This window comes from Papilio xuthus, unplaced genomic scaffold (genome assembly GCF_000836235.2).
Source record: "Papilio xuthus unplaced genomic scaffold, Pxut_1.1 DF827714.1, whole genome shotgun sequence".
In the NCBI taxonomy this organism is placed as follows: Eukaryota; Metazoa; Arthropoda; class Insecta; order Lepidoptera; family Papilionidae; genus Papilio; species Papilio xuthus.
Window position 1 is genome coordinate 326,747 of NW_013530935.1, and position 22,515 is coordinate 349,261.

At 42.0% G+C, this 22,515-nt stretch overlaps 2 protein-coding genes across 2 annotated transcripts; one reads left to right on the plus strand and one right to left on the minus strand.

Moving 5' to 3' along the window:
• Window positions 1-80: 80 nt before the first annotated feature.
• On the minus strand, window positions 81-20,708 carry LOC106116779 (vacuolar protein sorting-associated protein 13A). The gene is made up of 54 exons (XM_013310795.1): window positions 20,522-20,708; window positions 19,935-20,098; window positions 19,419-19,819; window positions 19,119-19,330; window positions 18,843-19,017; window positions 18,413-18,686; window positions 18,087-18,333; window positions 17,830-17,960; window positions 17,561-17,761; window positions 17,266-17,474; window positions 16,934-17,078; window positions 16,636-16,772; window positions 16,291-16,560; window positions 16,005-16,183; window positions 15,679-15,908; window positions 15,442-15,584; window positions 15,193-15,327; window positions 14,833-15,004; window positions 14,586-14,732; window positions 14,387-14,512; window positions 14,153-14,219; window positions 13,908-14,065; window positions 13,605-13,806; window positions 13,313-13,424; window positions 12,965-13,183; window positions 12,586-12,779; window positions 12,359-12,493; window positions 12,092-12,279; window positions 11,774-11,948; window positions 11,418-11,695; window positions 11,018-11,191; window positions 10,587-10,903; window positions 10,318-10,483; window positions 9,854-10,070; window positions 9,668-9,781; window positions 9,515-9,593; window positions 9,260-9,422; window positions 9,034-9,168; window positions 8,738-8,940; window positions 8,403-8,539; window positions 8,073-8,324; window positions 7,819-7,982; window positions 7,530-7,718; window positions 7,181-7,453; window positions 4,257-4,531; window positions 2,961-4,181; window positions 2,652-2,844; window positions 2,307-2,439; window positions 2,076-2,189; window positions 1,616-1,639; window positions 1,176-1,318; window positions 765-910; window positions 454-580; window positions 81-373 (listed from the first exon to the last, which is right to left on the minus strand). Exons 2-54 carry the CDS (start codon window positions 20,073-20,075, stop codon window positions 236-238), a joined length of 10,500 nt encoding a protein of 3,499 aa, XP_013166249.1. The 5' UTR covers window positions 20,076-20,098; window positions 20,522-20,708; the 3' UTR covers window positions 81-235.
• On the plus strand, window positions 5,218-7,009 carry LOC106116780 (uncharacterized). The gene is made up of 2 exons (XM_013310796.1): window positions 5,218-6,202; window positions 6,743-7,009. Exons 1-2 carry the CDS (start codon window positions 5,276-5,278, stop codon window positions 6,965-6,967), a joined length of 1,152 nt encoding a protein of 383 aa, XP_013166250.1. The 5' UTR covers window positions 5,218-5,275; the 3' UTR covers window positions 6,968-7,009.
• Window positions 20,709-22,515: the final 1,807 nt, after the last annotated feature.

Below are 22,515 nucleotides of genomic sequence, written 5' to 3' on the forward strand. Positions count from 1 at the left end.
TCGGCATTTTTTAATAACACAGAAATTTAAAAAAAAAAATTTATAAAAATTGTTAGTCGTCAGTAGATATATATTTTTCATTTGTTATTTTGTTATCATTTTCAATATCAGTTTCACTGAATGTTTTAAATTTATACGAAATTAATAATCAAATTCCCGTCTTAATACATGCATAGATTATGTTGAACATCCATTTAATATTAAAATAAATATAAAAAATTAGTTTGCTTTGTGTTCATTCAGCGGGACAACGTTTGTCTTCCAGTGCGTGTATGAGGGCGCATTCTATCTTCGTCTGAAGCCACTGCAGCACTTCCGAGTCTGATATTTCGATCACCTTCTCGTCAGTCGAAAAGTAGCTCACCATTTCATCCTGTAATCATCATAAAAATTGGTAAAATCGTTTAAATTAAATCTACGGAGGTGACCACGGCTGTATCGTGTTGATTTTACCTGTTTGATGTTTAGTATAAGTTTGTCCCCTTCAACGACGGGCGGCTCGATGAGGTCGTCCAGTTTGACCACCCACTCTATGTGCCAGCCGTCGCCCCCGCCCCCGCCGCGGACCAGGAATATGTGCCTGTCGAATTAACAGATCCCAATGTTAACATTACGACTACGTGAATATACTTAGTAATTTATACGGCTGGGGAAAATAGTGTAGACTTAACTATCAGAAGTTCCTAATCAAAATGTACACTAAGCAATATACTAATATACCAGAGCCATACTTTTTTAGCAATTATAAGTGAATGATAACTGACTGTGTTGTGAGCAGTAATGTGGCGAGAGAGGCGCGCGCGAGGTGCACGTGGCCGATGTAACCGTCGCTGGCGGCATAGTGGCCGCGCGACAACTGCGCCAACAGCGCCGCACCACGAGCTGCGCACGCGTCGTATGCACGCAGACCCTGCATATGATATCAAAATAAATATTCTATGTTCTGCTGGTTTAATTTCAGCTTCGATATACACTTAGCAACAAATAAGTCATGAACTAACAATTTAAACAGAACAAATCTTACTCATTCTGTATTGTCACGAAGGTCCTGCCTGGGTAATGGTTTATTAACTACATATCAAACTCAGTCATTAAATGGTCCCTCATTTTAGTATGAGTTATGTATGTTGCCTTAGTGAGCAATCAATGATTGAATTTCGCATTAAAAATCATACCTCGGCGCGAGGGCAGTGTCGGGGCAGACGGCGGCGCGCGGGCAGGCGAGAGACACGCTCGGCGGCCGCACGCAGTCCCGCCTCGGCGCCGCGCCAGCCCAGCTGCGGGCACTGCGCCGCGCGTGTCGCCTCCCGGCACACGTCTACACCGTGTTACATAAATCAATATTAATTATTGTTTTATAGTAGGAGGTGAATACGAGCAAGCTGACCATAGACAACAATAAGTTGGACAGAGGATGTGACGTACATAAATATGATGAACGGAGAACATACATATAGGAAAAGGAAATCTATATATGTCCCCCTTGGCATCATTTTCCTATAAGAAAAGGGTGGGAAATAGAAGGGATGCAAAGTTTGGCTTCCGGCAATTTATACAAAAGTGTAATTGTGCCAAATGGAACATTAATGATTCTAATGCATGCTGTATTACTTACGTTTTACAATAGCACAGTCCTCATCTAGTCGTCCACATCAAGCGCACACGCAGAGAGAAATGAGAAAAATGTTCATGAGAATGTGAGATATTGAAGGCTAAACTACTTATAAACGTAGAAAAGTGTATCGTGCAATACTTATAAAGTAGAATGAACTTAAAAATCAAATTTGTAAAAGTTTGTCAATAACATAATATCATGCTTAACATGATTTAAATGTTAAAATTCTTATAAAGCACGCAGTAAACACCAACATGCAGTATGGTGCTTAAACCTTCTAAAATTTAAAAACAAATGTAATTATCAAAAAATGACCTAAAGCTAAGAGTAGGAATTCAATTCTTATTTTAGTTATTATAAAAAAAATAATTTGTGTGTAACTATAAAGTGAGTAGAAAAATGTTAATAAACATGAGTCATGCGGCTTGCATTATGTTTGAGGTAGGTATGAGGTACGCACCGAGAGTAGGCCTGGCGATAAGGCCGGTGAGGGCGAGCGCGACGCCGCACGCGCTTCTCCGGCTGCCCTCCAGCACCGCCGCTGGCACGTTATCCACGACTGACCCCTCCTCGCCTATACGGTGCCAAAATTATCGTTTTAGATAAAGTCAAAAGCTACGTATGCGCTTCTTTTGAATCACAATCTCATTAAGTTGATAGCAATTTGTTTCGAAATTATTAAAGTAAGCACCAGGTCTTTTTCGTTGCGGCCGGACTCGTGGCGTGGTCTCCACCAACGCGGCGCTGCTGTCAGCCAGGCAGCACGCCAGCCGCGCCGCGCCATCGCGGGACCCGCGCGAAAGACGCCGCGCGCACGTACCACCCTGTAACATGGAATGAATTAATCGCTTACGAGGAGCATGTAGAGGATTATCCTCGTTTTAGACTAGCTTGTCCTCATTCAACTTAAATTATAAATAGAATTATTTCTTCGTAAAAGTGTGAGAAAATTTCCAAAGCTTAACTAGCGGTTGAAATCACGAAAATTGAAGTTGTACGTTCTAAGAAATATGTGCATCTCCATCAATACTCTCACCAGACATGGTTCATAATACTGCTTGAGTGTCCTTGAGAAGTCGCCGATGTAGCTGTAGGGGTTGCCCAGTACGTCGAGGCCGAGCACCAGCACGTAGAACTGCTGCACAAGTTGCAGCCAGTAGTGTCGTGACGCTGCCTCCAACAGCCCCGCCCACGGCACCGGCGCCTGCCGCAGCTCCATGTAGGACATCCTGCAGCACATTCAATAATAGTCAATTTAGGGACAGTGGAGATGCAATAGTGATCTATTAAAGTGATAAGAAAAGAAATTTATTTAGTTTGCGCAAAAAGAACTTATATAACTTACTTGATTACCACATCCTTCATATCGCAAAGCGACGAACCCCAAGAATTAAACAGATACTCCAGCAAATCACTGTTGAACAACTTGGGTCGGTTCTCCTTGTGAATGGCGTAATGCGACCGACTAGGACTGTCGGCGGTGTCCGTGTAACCGCGAGAAGACAGGCTCAGCACCAGCTTTAGGGGCGACAGATGCACATACTCGAAAAACACATTCTTTTGTGCACTCGTCTGGCTCTTGATGGCCAGTATTGTCAGCGGCATGTGGATCAATGCCAAGTCAGCTCGCAGTCTCACGGCTGGCTTCTCCTCCACCTTCCAGTGGTTTAAGATATCGAAAATATAATTAACGAATCCCCTGTCCAAGTTTACGCAAAACTCTTGGACTAATACTTTCACGTATTTATAGATATCTTGATTTAAATTGGGAAGGTACTGTTTCAAAGCAACAATCTCAATGCACGGTTTAACATCCTTGGATTTTAAATGTGCAGGTAAAGGAGCTGGGTACAGTACGCAGGGGAACACAGCTTCGTACAATTGATTATCAATTTGGAATCTCTGTAATTTTAGGTGACAATATGAGTATGTATCAGATTTGCGAAGTTGCAACCATACGGCGGGATTGTATGTCCTCCGTAATTCGGAGAAGAACGGCTTTGTCATTTGCATTTTCTCCAGGTCTATATGAATGTAGTCTCTGAGATTACACTTTTTCTGTTCTGTTTGGTATTTATCTTCAATCCACGCGGTGAGATCGGGTGCTAGTTGCTTCCATTTGTTGCTAACATTCACTTCCCAGCGCGGAAGAGAATCCGCAACGCTTATATAAGCCAGCTCCTTTACACCGACTCCGGTTTGGACGCACACTGATAAGCTCATACTAGACAGAGATAGATATACTTCGTAGTTACTTCGTTCTGAATCAATCATCATCCGATATTGCTGTGCTATTCTCTCGTCCTGAGCTAATGCGAAAACTCTCTGATAGCCGTTCATGAAAGACACCCAGTAGACTATGACCTTGTCTTTCCTCATCTTCTTAGTTTTTGCGAGATTCTCAGGCAGCTCAAAGCTCTCGGAGTCGTCGCTGCTGGAGGAGCAGGGTTCGGGGGACTTGGGGGTGAGACGTTTGAGTGTGGAGGACAGCTTAGACGTCACACTACTGGTTGCTACCAGAGTGGAATGCTTCACCGACTGGAAACTCACTTTTTCCTCGCCGTATCTGTTGATATATTAAAAATAAAGTTATTAAAATGTTTATGAAGTGATCATAATATTTTGAAGAATTATATCTCACCCATCCTGAGAGAAGTCAGCAAGGAATCCTTTTCCTTTGTTATTGTAGATATTCCACATGAGTTTCCTTTCCTTGGCGGGGTCATCCCAGGTGTAGAGCATGGCTTGGTGTGGGCTCAGCAACGCCACCTGGCCGCACTCCGCCTGGTGCAGCTTGAGGAACAGGTCCTCGCACAGGTTTTCAATGCGGACCGGCGCGTCGCCAGCAATGTACGATTTGAACGTGATAATGAACGGACGGTCTGTCCCTCCGGTCACGTCCACGCATATTGCAGACTGTTGGAAAATAGCCATTCCTTCAATGTCTTATTAAATACGAGTCTTTTTATATCGGAATAGGCAGAGACATTTCTTAAACGGGACAGATTATTATGTAAACTAGAATATACAATATTTTTGTTTGCTTAGTAAAAGACGGCAAACGAGCTAGAGTCCATGATTACATAATACTTTTGTGCCATTATTCCATTAAGTAGGTACATTCCATAGAGGAAATCGCTAAATATTTGTGTCGCCCAAAGTTTACATGATAATTGTTTAAGTAAATATCAATAGCAAAACGCCGAATACGTAATTTATAAATTCATAACTTTACATAGTAAAACTTGTCGTATATGAAAGTGAAAACAAACTTGAGAACCCTAAACTTTTATTATTAATATTTTCAATTTAGTTATTAATGTATGTTAAATTATTTATTCTGAACCAAAGAACAACGTACGTAAACTTATTAGGTAATGCAGGACAACTCGCGGTGTTATGTTATAAAAACAAAGATTTCTGGTTAATTTTAATGATAACCATAAACCATGGGGGAAAAAAGAATAAGCCAAAGCTTTCATTCAAAAATTAATACTGGGAACTATTATCAACAAAGGTTGTAATGACCCGCCTTACGTCACAGCCGGACCCCGCACACTCTAACTCAATTCACACCACTTTCAAAACGGCACTTATAAAATTTACACGTAAATTTCACTTCCTCTCAGTTTTCAGCCGACGCGAGGCGGGAGCGCAACGATGCGACTCATTATTGTGTTTATATTAACGTGCTGTGCTGCTGGTATATTATGCGATAATCCACCTTGTGATACAAACTCCTCCATGCCAGAAATTATAAGAGTCAAACGCGCCAAATACTACTCCAGTCCCCCGCAGAGGTTCTACAAAAGGCCTCCCTTGAGCTACCCGCCGACTCATGGCGCATTCTCCTACACTCCGCCGCCAAACCACATGATGGACGATGAAGACCAACCACCTAATCATAGACCACATAAATACACCAGACGACCGACCAACGAAGGCCTCGGTGAGGAAGACATAAACAATCTATTGAAATATTTGTCCAAAAAGGATTTAGATAAAATTGTCGAGCACACATTAGCGAAAGATAAATTTAAAAAAGGCTATGATAAACCTTTGGATTTTCCCAAACCTGTATACAATGAGGTTAACAACGAAGCTTTCGAAGATGGGAACAAATTTTCTTTCAACGGCCCATACATTAAGGCGCATGGAGATTACGCACCAGCAAACGAACACCCAAATTACAACGAAAACTATTCAGAGTCTAGACCAATTGTAGTACCAGATACTCCACAAATTGCTGGCAACTTGCAAGTTTTTTCTTCAGCACCGAGTGAAGGGATGGTATCCAATCAGCAGTTCGCAGTAGTGGATGGTTATATGCAACAAGCAATCAATGGTCTAGGCTCTCAATCGGGTTTGAATATATTCACGGACAGTAAAGTAATGCAAGAGGAACAGTTACCAATTCCTTCTAACCTGAGATACGAAGACCATTTTGCTTCGTTTACTAACAATGACCCCACTGTTGTTAAGGCAGACACCAGTTCGTACAAAGTGGAGAGTTTCGGCAGCCTGCCTCTAATGAATTACGACTCAAAGCTGCATACTGTTAGCTCATACAAGGTGCCGCATTATACTGTAAGTAAATTATTATTGTATTTCTCAATGTAGTTGTAAATATAAACGTCGTAAGTGATAGACAAAGCTATAAAACCAAAGTGAAAATTGTATTTCACTCATCACATATCCCTAGAAGTTTGTGATAAAAAATGGAATGAATACTGTTAATACATTCTCTTTCGGATATATGCACTCAGTGGAAGTCAGAGATGGTTATTAGAAATATGTTTAACTTCATATTTTTTTAGATGGAAATGTATTTTAGATTTAATCATAAATTCCGGCATTATGTGGTTATATAAGAAAATACGAGCCGACATGGTCTAATAAATTAGAATATATTACCTTCTCTAAATATTATAATTAATTTTTAACAGACATCATAATTGCATAACTAAAAAAATAATAGAACTAGAAAATCATATTTTTAGTAATCATATTGAGTACACAGTCTTCCTTACATCATTCACCAAAAACCTAAATTACAATCCTATTATTCAGGTTCAGAAATATGAAATACAAAGAATGTAAATATAAAAATAATCACTTGCTCAACAGGTAACGTCTAATCAAAACCAGCCAACAGCTCCTCAACAACAGCCACCATCGAGCAACACCCGCGTGGAACTCGCCAGTTCTCGGGAGACCAAATACCCGGACCAGAGCGACGCCCACCTCAAGGCCACTAAGATATGGACCCACAAGTCTACCGGCACAGCCTACTATCTACATAAAGATGGTACATTGTCGCTGGAGAGACCACGACATCCTAAGTATGGTTAGTTAGTAACGAGTTTTAAGATAATTTATTGTTAGATTTAAGTATTTTATTGTTGTTAATTGTTTGTTGAATAAAATATTAGAAGAAATTATTCTACTGTTTTGATTTAAATAGAAACTAAATGTAATATACATTTAGTTTTATGATTACGCAATATTTTTTTGTATTCCGTATTATAAATGTAAGGTATAAACTTTTTAAATGCTTTCTCTCACCCCTTTATCCATTCTGAGAACGGTGAAATGATTCTTTGTGATTGGGAAATGTTGAGACACGACGTTAGAGTCCCTGTACTTGCAGTGCATCGACATAGAATCGGTCTGCGGCCAGAATGGCGTGCATTGCTGCGGTGCCAGGTCTATCCACAAGTCCGCCGCTTCATTCTCCTCCATGAAACGCAAATGTTTCTTCGTATCGTTGTACACAAGGAAATATGGTAGGATGGTCACGATTTTCGTTAGTTGAGGACAAAGTTCCGAAAGAGTTACCTGAGGAAAACAGAATAATTATAAATAATAATAAAATTATATAAGTAGAAGAAGGAGATTAGAATAGTGTGCTAACGTGTAACAGCATTCGGTAGTGTATTCGTCGCTCGGTGTGCGTGCAGACGAGTAATCCGGGTGCGTGGGGTCTCGCGCGCGCTGGACGCGACCAACCCGACTGGTGAGCGCGTACTCGTAGCCGCTCTCCGCGCCCCGCCCACAACACCGCCTCCTCGTACACCTCCTGGGCCGCCTCACCACGACCACCCTACGAAGAAATATTCAGTTCAAAAATTCAAAGAGTTGTACCAAAAATATGGACAAGTGCGACACTTTCGTCTACGGCTAAGACTTTCTCAGTGTCCTACCTTGATCTGCAGCGGTAGGCCGGTCTTGTTGATAAGCCAGCAGTGAGCATAGAGCTGCAGGCGCCAGGCGGGGCCGCGAACCAGCCGTGCGCTAACACCCAGCTGCTTGTTGCCGCCCTCCGTCTCACACTCCGTCGTCATCTGCACCGTCTTCTCAGTCATGTCTACATGTAAAGTATAAATTATACATCTTGCTCATCAGCCTTACCCACAGCAAAGAATTATTATATGAAAAAAGAAGAGGCACAATTAACCTGGTGATAATGTGAAGCTCCCAGTCCAGGGTAATCCAAGGTAATGAATATCGAGGGTAAGGCGATGGGACTTGGACAAGTCTAGAGTGTAGACGTGAGCACGTTCCCCGGGCTCAATGCGCAGCTTCAGGCCATCGGCTCCCGCCCCCGCCAGCTGCAGCGCGTGCGGCAGGCAATTGTGCACGCCTAGGGGCGGCACAACGCGCACCAGCATGTTAGGGATGGCGCGAGAGATCTTCTGAGACTGGCAACCTAAAATTGAATTCAAATATAGTTATCATAAGATGTACTTAATAGTAAAATAATTATTTCACTTCATGTGATCAGTACCTTCAACAGGTACAATCTTCATTGCGAATATACTCGGGTCGTTGTCGGTCTTGGCGGGGCAGAGGATATCCTTCGGCGTGCCCAAGTCCTTCACCAGCTCCATCCACCAGATGCCTTGACTTGATGCCTGGTAAGTTCTACAAAAAGGGTAAAATTGTGTAATAAGTATTTTGAATTATAGTAACTTACTATGCTAGAAAATGACCAAAATTAGTTTAATTAAAACTGAACTCTAGCCTACAACCCCATATTTAATTGGTTACTTTTAGAGTTCATTAGTTTCAACAAATTAAATTAGCTCTGAGTGCTAGAGTAAGACTGCTAAATGTACTAACTCGAAGTTGGTAGGCAGCAGGTAGAGTTTGCAGTGGTAGGCGATGTAGAGCGGTACGTTATAGGTGTCGTGGGGGGCGAGCATGGCGAGGCGCAGCAGGCCCCTGAAGGGGTTGCGCACCGCGCCAACTGCCTCCACACCGGCAGCCTCCAGTTCAGACTGACGGTACAGCACCTCCAAAGTGTACGACGTCTCGTTGCGGACCTGATAGTGTGAAGAGTTATTTGTACAAACGTGTGGCTAGTTCTTCTAATGTCGGGTTATCTGAAGAAGATGATCACCATGTAAAAAGCTTACCTGCATGGGCGAGCGAACGACGATTTTTTTGGCGTTGTAGTGCGTAGTCCTCTCGACAAGCACATAGTAACGCGTGCCATGCCGACTGGGGTGCAGCACGTGCAGTTTGGACACCGACCGTTGGGGACACAGGATCTGATCGTAATATGTTTTTTTGAGCAAATCTAAATAAGACCAGTCAAAAACAGACAATATCTATTTATGACAAAGTTATAGTATTGCATACGTTAAGGGGGTCCATATCGTGTAAGCGTATGGACAGTGTGAGGTCTGTGAGGCGACGCTGCAGGTCAGCAGCAGCAGGGGGCGCAGATGGCGATGTGTGTAACGAGCCTCCCGCAGCTCCAGTGCTTGTCGCGCCCTCTGCCTCGCCAAAACCACCCTCGAAGCTGAGACAATAATGGTTGTTGTAAGTAATGACATCATGAAATTTGTAAAATAATTAATAGCGTTGGTATTGTAATTTATTTATTTGATTTACCAATCCCATTCGTCGCCAACATCTGTCTCCTGCTTGCTTATCGTCTCATCCAAAAGGTCCGCTCCCGATGTATCGCAGCCTGTATAAAAATGAACATATTATTCAGCAATATTGCTCATTAACATTCATCCGATCCAAGAAGGTATTAATCACCCGGTGTGCTGGGGCGGCTGGTGTCGACGTCGTAGTCTGCGATAGCGAGAACGCGGTCATTCCCTGCCAAGTCTGTTTCTGCACGAGTCTTTAAGTACACCGTAGAGCCGGGACCTGGAATTTTATTCTTCATTGGCTTGTGACCCTATAGAATTACTTTTTCGTCGGTCAGTCCTGACAGTTTACCAATATCATTGATGAGCTGTAATCCGTTTTCCGCGGCGACTATGGCCGTGACTACTGCAGTTCTGTCGTGCAGTGCTGTGGTGAGAGCGTGCAGCGTGCGCAATGCGGCCGGGGACAAGGTCACATCGAGTGAGGCGCGGGACTCCAGCGTCACGTAAGTACACAGCCGACCCTCCAGTTCCAGACCGGAGTCCACGCTGCTTTCGCGGCTCGGCTCCTACCAACACAAATAATATGCTGAGACTATATGACTCCATTTACTTGGAGTGTCTTCTTCCAACTTGACATCTTATTCTAGGAAACAAAAGCCCGTCTCAAAATACAGAAGAACAATCTAATGTCTAGTACTAGCTAATTGGACAAAACCCGAGTAATTATTTTGTCATCGCTGGGCTTTATTTTCTACGCCTATGGACATTTTCTTACAGAACTTACTTCAAGATAGATTATGTGACTATACTTACTTGTAACGTAACATTCTTTTGTTCTGGATCTTTTTTTAACTTTTCTTCCCCATCGATGTAAGTTTCGTGTTTGGCTTCGTCCTCTTCTTTTTCACTCAGCACATCGCCTTCACTTTGCTCTGGTGCTGATGAGTCGTCATTGCTAATTTCATCTCCACTTGAATCACTACAAAAATTTAAAAAATTATACCTAACCTTAACATTTTCCATTTCGGCAAATATGACACTACTAAATGACGCTACTCATTTAAATACTTGTAATAACTTACTCAGTGAACAAATGTCCAACAGCTGTGGACATTCTATCTTTGGATCCAATTTCATTTTCTGAATCCGACTCCTCTATATCCAGAGCTCTCAGGAAGGTCATGCTCGCGGCGCTGTACCTGTAGCCCTTATTCTCTTTGCCGCTCGGGTTCCTGATATACGTCATCTCGTTGTCAGTGTCAGCCTCGTCTGCAGACGTCTCAGACTCGAACCCGCTGCGCTTCTTCTTCTTGACTGACTGGGTAGTAGTCTGGTCTGATTCTGTTTCCACTTGCGTCACGTTGGTGTCTAGACGGGAAGACATTGGGTACGCTTTTGCCTGAAAGAACATTTTACGAAGACGATGTCTTGTTATTGTGACGATGTTAATTAAGCGTAGAAGTTTCTAGAAACAATTGTATACGCTATTAATATAAATACATATTAAAGGAACCTGAAACACGGTCGCGGTAAGCTCCCACGGCTTCTGTCGATTGTCTTCTACGGTGGGTTCGAGCAATGGTTCCCAGACGCGTAGCCGCTCATTGTGGCAGTCCGCTTGCAGGCTCAGCGACCCGCTGCCGTGCAATTGCCGGGACCAGTCGTGCAGCGACACCTCACAGGACATCTGGAGTATCATAGGAAGTCTTAAGAAACTACCATTGCTCTCATTTTTATAAAAGATGAGGGGGCAAACGAGCAGCGGGAAAACCAAGGTGTTCATCGACGCCCATGGACATCTCTAAGAATCTGCTAAATGAGAATTTACTTATTTATTTTATTAACTATCTTGCAAACTGTTGGAAATCATGACTGTTGAAAACAAAAGACAGGCAAGATCCAAACTTAATTACCTTGACTACCAACACAGGAATCCTGACAGTCTGCTCAATTTCGAACAAGATTTTGACACTAGGTACCATAATCTCGAAGGTCTCAGTTGGCGTAATACTAGGGTACTTCGGCTGTGCGTAACTGTTCTCCAAGCTGTACTGTGCAGTTGGCGGGTTGCTGATCTTCTTCGGCGCCCACAGATCTTCATCAGATTTTTCTGACCTCGGATATGACGTAAAATTGAATGGTTCCTTCTCTTCCGGTATCGTCAATTCGTTTGTCACTTCTTCTACAATATCTGTAAGCGTAACATTAATATTAAAGAAAACCAAAAGTAAAAGAAATATAGAAGAAATGAAATTATTTTTATACTTACCCATAATTGTGTGCACAGTTGTCGCTGCCACGTGCAGTTCTATTTCCGACACAGATAGACGAACTTTGATTCCCTCCTCAATATTCTTGAATGATTTTGAGAACTCTACGTCGCAAGGCTTCAAAACTAATTGGGGCGGTAAATTTTTAAGTTTTGATTGTAGCTTTGACATTATCTGGGAAAAAACACAGCATTCAACTTTCTATATAAAAGTTATATGTTATATATTGTGAATAAGAAGTTTTTTTGATGAGTTTTGTTAGATTTCTTATAAAAAGTCATCGAACCAGACAACTGAACCTTTAAAAGTCTGTGTACCTGCAAGCCAGCTAGCGACACGACTAGGCTCTCGGTGTTGGAGTGTCGGGAGTAGTCAAGCAACAATTCCGTTCGAAGCAAAAGCGCGTGGCCCTCGCTCTGCGTCAGCTCCGTGAAGAACATTACTTCCGGCTGCCGGCACTGGATCGATATTGACAGACTCGGGTTGTCCTCCGATACTCCTGCCGCTGAGAAATTTAAAAGTAGATTAGGCTAAAGATACAATCAAGATTACTTCAATGATAAAAACATGAAATTCAAACTAACAAGTAGAATAGTATCCACTGGTGGAGTCGCTGCAGCTGGGATAGCGCGCGGCGCAGTTGTTGTTGCCGGGACGTGCGCCATCCGTGTCGCCCACGTATCCGTGGTTCACCAGACCTCCTTCCATTGTCTTTTCTCCTGTTATAAGATAGCTCGACATACATTTCTAGGACACAATTGAAAGAATTAATAGTATTAAATTCCAATCAAATATAGAGTCATTCACTGACCAGGCATGGCGTCGAGCAAGGTCTTGGTTAACTGCAGCAGGAAGGGCAGAGCGAGGTTGAACCGGGTGCGGTCGACGCGCACGTCACAAGTGGCGGCGCGCGAGGACCAGCGTACGCTGGCATCTAGCAGCGGGGGACGCAGCACCGAGATGCCCGCGGACGCGCGAGATCCACCGCCCTGCGACTGGAATATCCTGCACAAGAACATAACATCGTTTGAAATAACTGGGAGTTATTTTGTCCTTTATATATAATATGAATAGTTTATCATCAATTTTGAGTAACTCCTGTGATTGTTCTAATGAACTTTTAACAAAGGCGTTTATTTAAATACAGTTTATTGATTTTTTATTGCGCAACCAAGAAATTATGTAGATACCGCCGTATAACAACATTGTTGTCTGGTCGTATGTCCTCGAGTAGCAAGCTCTGCAGGCCGGCGCGCAGTTCGGCGCTGCCGTCGGAGAAGCAGTCGAGTGCCAGCGTCACCTCGCCCGCCGTCAGCCGCGCCAGCCCGCGGCTCGCGTCGCGCACCGGCGAGCTCATCACCTCATCCATGTCAGAGAATAGCTTCACTTCGATGCCTTCCAAGGTGAACCTAGAATATATTAAAATGTAAAGTTCTATCCAGGTACCCCCTGCCTTTCGTCACAAAAGTCATTTTCAGGGACCTTAACTTCAAGCAGATTTACATAATCTTTTTCGAGTGTATTCAATTTTATTTTACCTGACGGTGACCTCCTTTCGAATAGGGTCGCTCTGCGCAAGGAACGCCTGCAGCTTCTTGACAGCAACGTCGGAGGGTGCCGTCTCCACCGGGGAGCCCGGCACTACGGCACCTTAAACAAATTATTATTTTAGATTTTCCTGTTTCGACGATGCGAAAAGATTTCGTAGGAATCAGAATCGACATTGAATGGTCAAGGTTATAAAATAAATGCAATTCATGAAGGAAGGACACCTTTCGTTTAGCGGATTATGATAATGAGTAACGTAGATAGCAACAACAGTGCAGGTACCGATGTAGTGCGCCTCGCTGAGGTTGCCTGTCCATACGGCGAGCACGGTAGCCAGGTCGTTCTGGCCGAGGTTGACTACAGCACTGTCCATGACCACGTCGGCGGCGCAGAGCAGCAGTTCACGGTGCGCGCCCGCCGCCTGCCGGTACCCTACCGCGCGCTTCACATCGCACCGCACCGATATCTGCTCTACTATCGGCTCCTGAGACAAGGAACATCATCGTCATTACGTCATCGTCTTCGTCAAAGGTAACAGCATAATTCTTTAGCACATATCAAGTCTTCGATCAGTATAGTCCCCACCTGAACCTCTAGCGTGCCAGCCAGGGTCATGACGGCGCGAGACAGCGTGACATTCTCCAGCTTTACCAGTACGTTGTCAATAAGAGGATTGACCACTGGACTGCTCGCCTCCTGGCTCACGTTCAGTGGCTTGAAGAAGTTCTCTATCAGTAAATCACCTGTACATAATCAATACATTAATTAAATTTAAATAATATTAATAATATAATGAAGTAGTGAAAATTAATATTTGGTTTAACATTTACCCATATTTAAAACCAACAAGTCGGGCGATGACGCTTTTTGCGGAAGCAGCAGCACTGGAGCATGGAGCTAGAAAAATAATCATCTTTATTAATAACAATACCAATATCGTTCATTTTCGTTTTTTTTTATACTTTTTCTTGTAACTAAGTAATCCTTCGAAATATTAATTTTTCCAAACTAAAAGCGTGTTGGTGCAAGCGGTTAATCTTTGATAAAAATATATGTATTTATACTTCTATGGCGAGGCTGAGTCTAGATGCGCAGTTTCGCAGACGCTCCGCCCGGCGCCGCGCTTCCCGCTCTGCTGCCGCAGCCGCCTCAGCCGCCGCAGACCCAGCCACCAGCGGCTCCGCAAATTGCTGACACACAACTTAAATAATAAGCAATAGGAAAGGAATAAAAAAATGACATTTAAATAAGTTAAGCTTCCACCTGTAGCTGGTGTAGCAGCGCGCACAGCAGAACGACATGCAAGCGACCCAGGTACACGCGTAGCTCGGCATGCGCGTGTGCACGCAGCCGCGTCGCGGCGCGCACGTACTTCACCTCCAGCACCTTGTCCTCGTCGGGCCACACCAGCTGCACAAGTCACAGAAGGAACAAGTGAATCACTGAGATATTACGTTGTATAGCACACTTATGAAGCAGAATAGGATTATTTTTTAATAAAGCATTTTACTTTTGGATATAGAGTATTGTCAGACAAGTCGTCGATGTGCAGAGAGCCCAGGTAGAGTTTGAAAATGATGCGGTCGTTGGCGCGGAAGACGCAGTCGCTTTCGAGTGCCGCCAACCGCACCTCCACCAGCGCGCTGTCTGCCTGCCACAGCCTCACGTTCACCGACACCGCCCTGTATAACACAAACACGCTGCGACGATAAAGCATATTATAAGACGACTTTACAAGAAAAATAACTAAAGAAATTGTATAAAACACCTCCAGACCTAGGAGAATATAATTGAGTCAAGAATTCTATTCAAATGGGGGAAATAGAGGATAAATCTTCGGGAATCATAAGACAATAAAACTGTTAATAACCTGACAGAATAGCTGAACTTGGTGGCTCCTGGTGGAACAGGCGGGTCCGCTTCTGGCTTCATCAGGTAATCAAACAAAGTCTCAGTCTTCGGCAGCACAGTCTTCTTCCAATTCAAAGCATGTCTACTTTGTATCCTGAAATGTAACAAAATGTTATATAAGAACAGTTATTAATAAGTTGGCGTATTTTAGCCGTCGAAAAAAAGGGGAAACTAAATTAAAAGGAAGAGCGGACCTCGCGGTACTCACTTGTCGTGTTGGTAGGTGAGGTACTTGCAGAGTGTGCGCAGTGCCGTGGCGTGCAGCAGCAGTGTCACCGGCCCTGCATCCGCCACCAGCGCCTGCTCCACGCTGTGAAAGTGCGACCGGAACTCCGGACAGTTGGCTCGAACCTATTCACCGTGATATATTTATGATCCCATTTCTCAAGGCCGTGTAATAAATAAAATCAATATTGAATTTCTAGTTCCGGTTCTAGTTCAATACCTTTCTATACAGTAGATTGAACAAGTCTCCAGAACTTGTTAACAGTTCAAGATATTGCCCGGTGTTGCTGTGATGTTGCTTGTCAGTCAATAGAGCCTGATCCACAGAAAGTTGGATCGCCGGACCGTACTCCATCAGCGCTACGTCCAGGCACACCTTTGTCACACTCAGCATGATGTACGGTCGCTCCACCTGCTCGCTTGATCGGCTCAAGTTTATCACTATTTCTCCTGTTGGAATACGTACACATTAAAGGATACAAGATTACTACTACGCAATTTAGACATACTCAGTGAATGCAGGTTAGGTATTCTATCTATGCTAACCGATGACGAAGCGCATGAGAGTGCCAATTGTGTTGCTAGGCGAGACGTTGTCGTCGAAGCCGGGCAGATCGACGGAGCGCGCGTACTCCTCCACTTCGTCGTCGCTCAGCTCGCTGATCCCGGTCTCTAGTGGCGGTGTCGCTTGCACCTTCACGTGGTCGTGCTTCGTTTCTGCCGCCCTGTACACCAAATTAATAATTAATCCCATGGTAATGATTTTAGCACCGGGTTGGTTTATTTAGTCACATCTTACGTTGACCAAAAAATGTAATGAAACCAGTTTTACCTATTTCTACTGAGATAAGCGGCGACAATCTTCTGCCTCAACTTAACGAGCTCGTTGTACCCAGGATCTGCAGATACGCGGTCTAACTCCAAAGCCTCCGCCAGCTCAGGGTCCTCCAACTCCTCGACATAGTCCCCGGAGTCCATGAAAGATACCGGCACAGTGTTAGGCACGGGTATAGGAAGGTTATCACAGAAGTCCAACAAATGGCCGATGACGCGATCTGACAAGTTCAGTTTTAAACTCGAAAGAGAAATGTTCAGTTTGTATCTGAAATGGAAAGAAAATACCTTAGTACTGGACATTAAAAGGCAACTCGTTTTTGTATTTTATAGTCTGTTTTACCTCGGCAATAGCTTATAGTCCTTTTTAATGCTGCTGGAGAACACGAGCTGAGCTTTAACCTTGGGCACGAGATGCAGCTCGGAGTCCCCGTACTTGCGAGACTCGCGCCACGGCTCCGTCCACTCGCAGAATAAGATCTGGAAATTGCTTTCATGTTTTACAAAAACTTACTCTCTCTCCTACGTAAAATTTTGGATCATTTTATTAATTATGTCAAAAATTGTAGACAGAGTCCACTAGCTTCAAATCGGACAAAACTATTAGAGCTCGAAATTTTAAAGTTGTAAAGCAATCTCACTTGATATGAGCACTCCGCATGCAGGCGGTCGTACAGTTTCTCCTCCAGCTCCATGCAGGTGGCGTCCTCCAGCGCCAGGTCTGCGGGTTGCAGATCGGAGCGCACCACTACACGGCTCACGTCTATTATCATCACGCGACCAGACCTGCCCAAAGTGTACGATGGTTACCACTTACACACACTCACGCCCACAACCAAAAGGAGAAAGCAAAGAATAAAGCTTTCCATTTGGCACGATCCTGGCGCGTCTCTCTCAACTCACAAGACCGGGTAGGCTCTTCAAAGACAAATAATAATAATCAATTGTGAAAATAATATAAAGTTGAACTAACTTATGGACACAACCATGTTCAGGGACCACAACACAGGGTCCCTTCAGGTCAACGTTGACCTGGAAGACCTTGCGGCGGCTGACTGCATACGCCAGCACCGAGCGACCCACACCACTAGCCTTGTCTACTGCTACTGAGAGCTCTTCCGCCAGGTCTTCTGGCGTCATCGAGTGCGTTTGAAAGAAGTTGATCAGCTCTGTAAACGAATGCTGAACGAAGAAGAAAGAATTAGTATTGCTCATTTTGGAATATATTTTAAAAATACTTAACTGCAGTTCTGCCTTCCTGTACTTACTTCAACATAAAGCAGTTCCACCGGCTCCATCAGCCAGCAAAGACCATAGTCAGCCTCGCTATTGCAAGGGTTCCGCTCGAAGTCCACCGCCAGGAGGTTGGAACCGGTCAGCGCGGCCGCCTTCTCCGTGGTCAGCAACGGAACCAGGTCGCCGTCTGAGGTGGCGCCCTCTATCACCATGCTCTCAGCACGCGCTGACAACTAAAAAATTACACACATGTCAATAAAGAAAAACAATTTAATATCATAAGAACTTGTTAGTTTGTAACCTTGTACGCCTTTGCCGAGGGTCGGGTCTCCAGTGAGGCGAGAAACTGCGTGAGGGTCACTACCAGCACCTCTTTGCTTCTATTCATCAACGTTAAGGAACAGTTTGCCAAAGTCAAGTTTAACTTGTGTTCTGAAATAAATTTTCTTTTAATTTCTTCCACATTTGGTAGGTGAAATAAATAAGGTTATGTAAGATTTTTTAAAAATTATAACACTTAAATTTGAAGGCATATAAATCTCGTAAATCAGCACTTACCAATATACTGCTTAGATTTATCCTGCTTCGGTACACCTTCAACATAACCTATAAGTTCGCAGACCCTCTTCTTCTCGGGACTGGAAAGATGACTCCACAGACTACGACTTCTCTCGGTCTTTACACAGAGTTCAACGTGCGCTTTGCTTTCTGCTTCCGAATCACTCTCCGCGTCAGAACTTGTCGGCTTCCACCAGTCGAATTCACTTTCTACCACTTCTATACGATCTGGTTCTTGTGACAGTAACTGTGAAAAGAATTTTTGCTATAAGATCTATTTACTTACAGCCCTATGAATAAAAAAATAAAAGAAATGTGATTCTTACCTCAAACTTAGCCTGTTCCCTTGCAATGACCACAGATATGATAGGCAGGTTATCTTCGCACTTCTGCAAATCCAATTTCAGTTCTATATCGTTAGGGCTTCGGAGAGTGCTCTTGTAGGTCTGTTTGTATACAGTATAGTTTTCCTTGTGCTTCTTTATAGCTGCCCATGTGTACGGTCTGACACGTTGTTCGACTACCACGTTGTATGCGTAGCGCCACCACTTCTTGACGTCCTTTGATAATGGCACCCCGGGATGGAGGTGACGGTATTTCCTACAATAATTAAATAAGTAAGGTCATCGTAAACTTAAAAAAACGTTAAAGCAAAAGAAATTTACTTTAATTAACAAAGAGAAGAACAAACTAATAAATGAAACGGAAGGTTAGCAAAGAAACTAAAATATGGAATATTAAGAGATTAGTCCAAACCTATTTAATTTGATGCGTCGGAAGGAAGACAGAAGGTTATCGATTGAGAGGTATTGCCGCCGCGACAGCTGCAGCGCGCTGTCCGCCAGCACGGCGTCCAGTAGCAGCCGAGGAGTCCTGGCTTCTCCGGACCGGTTTATTAGCACTTTCACCTTGCACGTCACTGGCTTTAGTACTGGAACAAAAGAGTACGTGTAATTTTTTTCTTTGATTCTTTTTAACGTAGGTTAACTTACCTTATATTATATAATTTCGTAATTTAAAAACAATACTTACAAAACTCGAAATCCTCATGATGCATAGAGAACTTATTGAGACCAGTCAGCATATAGTGTTTCCAGTTGTAATACTGCATAGGAGTGATGTGTGCTGTCTCAGCGTCATCCAGCGCAGTGGCCGCCGGATTCCAGTACAGCGAGAGTGACTCCAAGCGTACCAGCTGGTACACGGTGGATGCGTTTACTGGGGTCACTGATGGCTTCCATTTACTAGACGAGAAACATTCAAATTATTGCTATTTAATACGCCCAAGTTAGTTTCAATCTAAAGTTTTTTTTTTTTTATTTAAGTACTAACCTGTTAGTCGTTTCTATAGAGAGACTCTGCAGACAAAGACCACATGCCAGAGGACCATCCTTCGAGCTGATAGAGTCCTCATACCTCACGTGGACATTTCTCACATAAATCTGAATATTATTTACAATCGCTGTAAAGAGATTCTCGAAGAAATTCTGAGGTCCTTTTAATATCTCACTTTCCGCTTCCAAGTCTTGTAAAATCTTTCTCTTTGCGGCTCTAGTGAGTCTTCTCTCTCTTTCAGGATCGAAGTAACTGTTGGAGATGGCAGGTCCGACCAGCAGCAACACATCCTCAATATTCACCACCACAGGATTGGTGTATAACCCCGACCATGGTATTTGCAGGCTTATACGGCCGATGGTGCCAATTTTCACATCAATTGGTAGGTCTAATTCATACTGTGAACCAAATTTATACGATATAATTTTAGTTATCAATTTATTTGGAGTATTTTTAATACTTCAAAACAAATTCACAAATTCGGAATCACAAGAAATGCAATCTCCAACTTACCAGTGCTTCAGGTTTAAGCTTGAGGTCTGTGAGGTTGACATTCCCGGAGAAGATGCCAACGTTCAGGTTCTCAGTATCTAAGTCCTGCACGTATTTGCCGAGCAGGCGGTTCAAGATACCTGCCACTGCGCCCTCAAACATCGTCACTTCTTTTTATTCACCTTCTGGAAATTGTGCCAGTTATTAAACTTTGCGTCAGTTTTGACTGTCGCAATACATTCACAAAAACATATTGTCGTATGTTTTAACTAACATTAGTATCAGAAATCAATACAACACACTATGGATGTTTAAATTTACAAACAAAAGTACACAATATATGAGGTGTTCGATAAATAACATACTAGTTAAGCCTCGTATACTGTTTTAAAATTAATATATGTTTTCGGATTTATTTCACATTTGTAGACATACAGCAAAATGTGCTTAATCAGTTAACTTATAATAGGGAACAAATTTTTTCGTGTTGAATTGGATTCCTAGGATAAAAATAGACTTCTATGAAATTAGCAGTGTAGTTTGAATTGTGCATTTTCGAAATACTACGAATTTAAGTAAGTATTAAGTAATTTACTAAATAATAATACCTCAAAATAGTCAACATAAAGTAGAACCATTTCCGCAAAGTTAGTTATTTATATATAAGTTAAATTGTTAACATCCACGTCTAACGTAAACATTTTAAATGCACCAAAAACAACGCACTGTTCTATACAAACAACTTTCAGAGACTGTCCTGATAACATCCCAATCAGAAATAGATAATTTCATATCGGAAACTTTCATCCTTGGATTGTTCTGTGCGACAAAAATACGGACAAATTAACATCTGTATTTATACGTTAGGAAAGATAAGACTTATCAGTTTCCAGAGATAGCGACACGATAATTGTTAACAAAACATATAATATGTTGTACATACACGAGACAATGTTATTGCGTTTTTATATACATAAGTGCTTGCTAATTAATTTTGGTTTTAGTCTATTCTTAGCCGTTCATGATTCGTGTAAAGGGATAAACTTTAGAGGTATGTAGCAACCTAAACTGTGCAATTTTGGATAGCAGTAAGATGGTCGTATAAAGATAAAATCGTCATATTTTCGGCCATTTTATGGTAATTCTTTGAAAAAGTATACCCGGACATACTGTTTAAAAAAATTAAAGAACATCATAAAATGATTTAATTGTTGATCGAAAATCAGAGTGAAAAATCCCGGAAGTGCATATCAAATAATAATTTTTAACAAAAAAAATAGAATCGTTAAAGCAAAAAAAATAGTCGTCCGAATTTTTAGTTACAGTTGTTTGTTCGTCAAAGCTTAAGAGTTATATTTCTTTTAAATTTTTTCCGTATTGCATTTAGGTTAATTGCCGTATAAATTAACAAAGCGTCGATCTCATTATGAATTCCTAATGCGTACAGACATCAGAGTTGCTAAAACACCATTCTTATGCATGGAAATATCATCATTATGAATGCAAATTCCATTTAAATGCGAGTTATGAGTATACGTGTTTTTTTGTTCTCGAACGTAATTCTCTTTATTTATAACGATTTACAGTTAACATATAAAAAACGTTTCAATAAAGTCATCCATATTTTGCGAAATATAACCGAAAACCAAAAAAAAACATCTTGTTATTTCTGTTTTTTCATCCATAATGATGCTATTATTTCCTTATACAAATGTTTCCGTAGTGAAAACTTACGATTCAAGCCTTCGGAGAGGAGTATAATACTTTTTTAAACTTTTACTATTTATGTGCAAAAATGAAATCTTATATGAAACCATGTTGTTTCTTTGATTGAACATGAAATTGTGTTTTCGATTTAATCAATGTTGCATTATATCATGCCATGGGAAAGACACAAACTTACTATCGATTAATAAAAGACTTTGTTAAAGGTATTGAACTACGTACATAGAGAAATAAAATTTATAACATATTTTAAAATGTTTAAAGAATTTATAATAGTTATCTTTAAGCCGTGTTATATAAGAACTGTAAATTATATTTCCTATGACCGTGATCTTACTGCTTTACATAGAGGAAAATATCAATATCGATGTATAAATAAAGGTGAATAGATAAATCCACTAGCAAACATCGTTCTAACAGTAAAGGTCAGGCAAGCGCAATAGAATAATTGATACGAACAACGAAATTCTCCGCAGCTAAAATTAGAACACCAATAGAAATCAACAAACAATAGAAAACGGGATTATTCCTAATTTAAATTAATAGATTCTAAATTCAAATTGAAAGAATACTTTTTTTTGTAATTTGAATAAAGAATCATACGATTTGTTTCTTTTTACGAAAAAGGTTTTACTAATAAGGTTTTAATATAATTTATCTTAAAACGTGCTAAAAATAAAATCCTTACCTTTTCTTTACATGTTCTTCCAACCGAACAGCCGTGTAAATCTCCCCGAATGGTTTTCTTTAATGACGTCAGTGGAAAGCACTGGGTGTTTTTGACAGGTGTCAAGCTGGGCGCATGTCTGTTGTTGGCGCCTGCGTACATTATGTAAGAAAGCCTCAGGAATACCCGGCGCCGCGGTCAATACTGTTT

Bases quoted from the DNA above. Each gene is read 5' to 3' on its own strand.
- LOC106116780 (XM_013310796.1), top strand. From the start codon at position 5,276: ATGCGACTCATTATTGTGTTTATATTAACGTGCTGTGCTGCTGGTATA. The intron at 6,203-6,742 runs GTAAGTAAATTA...CTTGCTCAACAG, and splicing joins ACAAGGTGCCGCATTATACT to GTAACGTCTAATCAAAACCA.
- LOC106116779 (XM_013310795.1), bottom strand. From the start codon at position 20,075: ATGTTTGAGGGCGCAGTGGCAGGTATCTTGAACCGCCTGCTCGGCAAA. The intron at 18,687-18,842 runs GTTTGGACTAAT...TAATTATTGTAG, and splicing joins CGACGCATCAAATTAAATAG to GAAATACCGTCACCTCCATC. The intron at 9,169-9,259 runs GTATGCAATACT...TATTACGATCAG, and splicing joins ACGATATGGACCCCCTTAAC to ATCCTGTGTCCCCAACGGTC.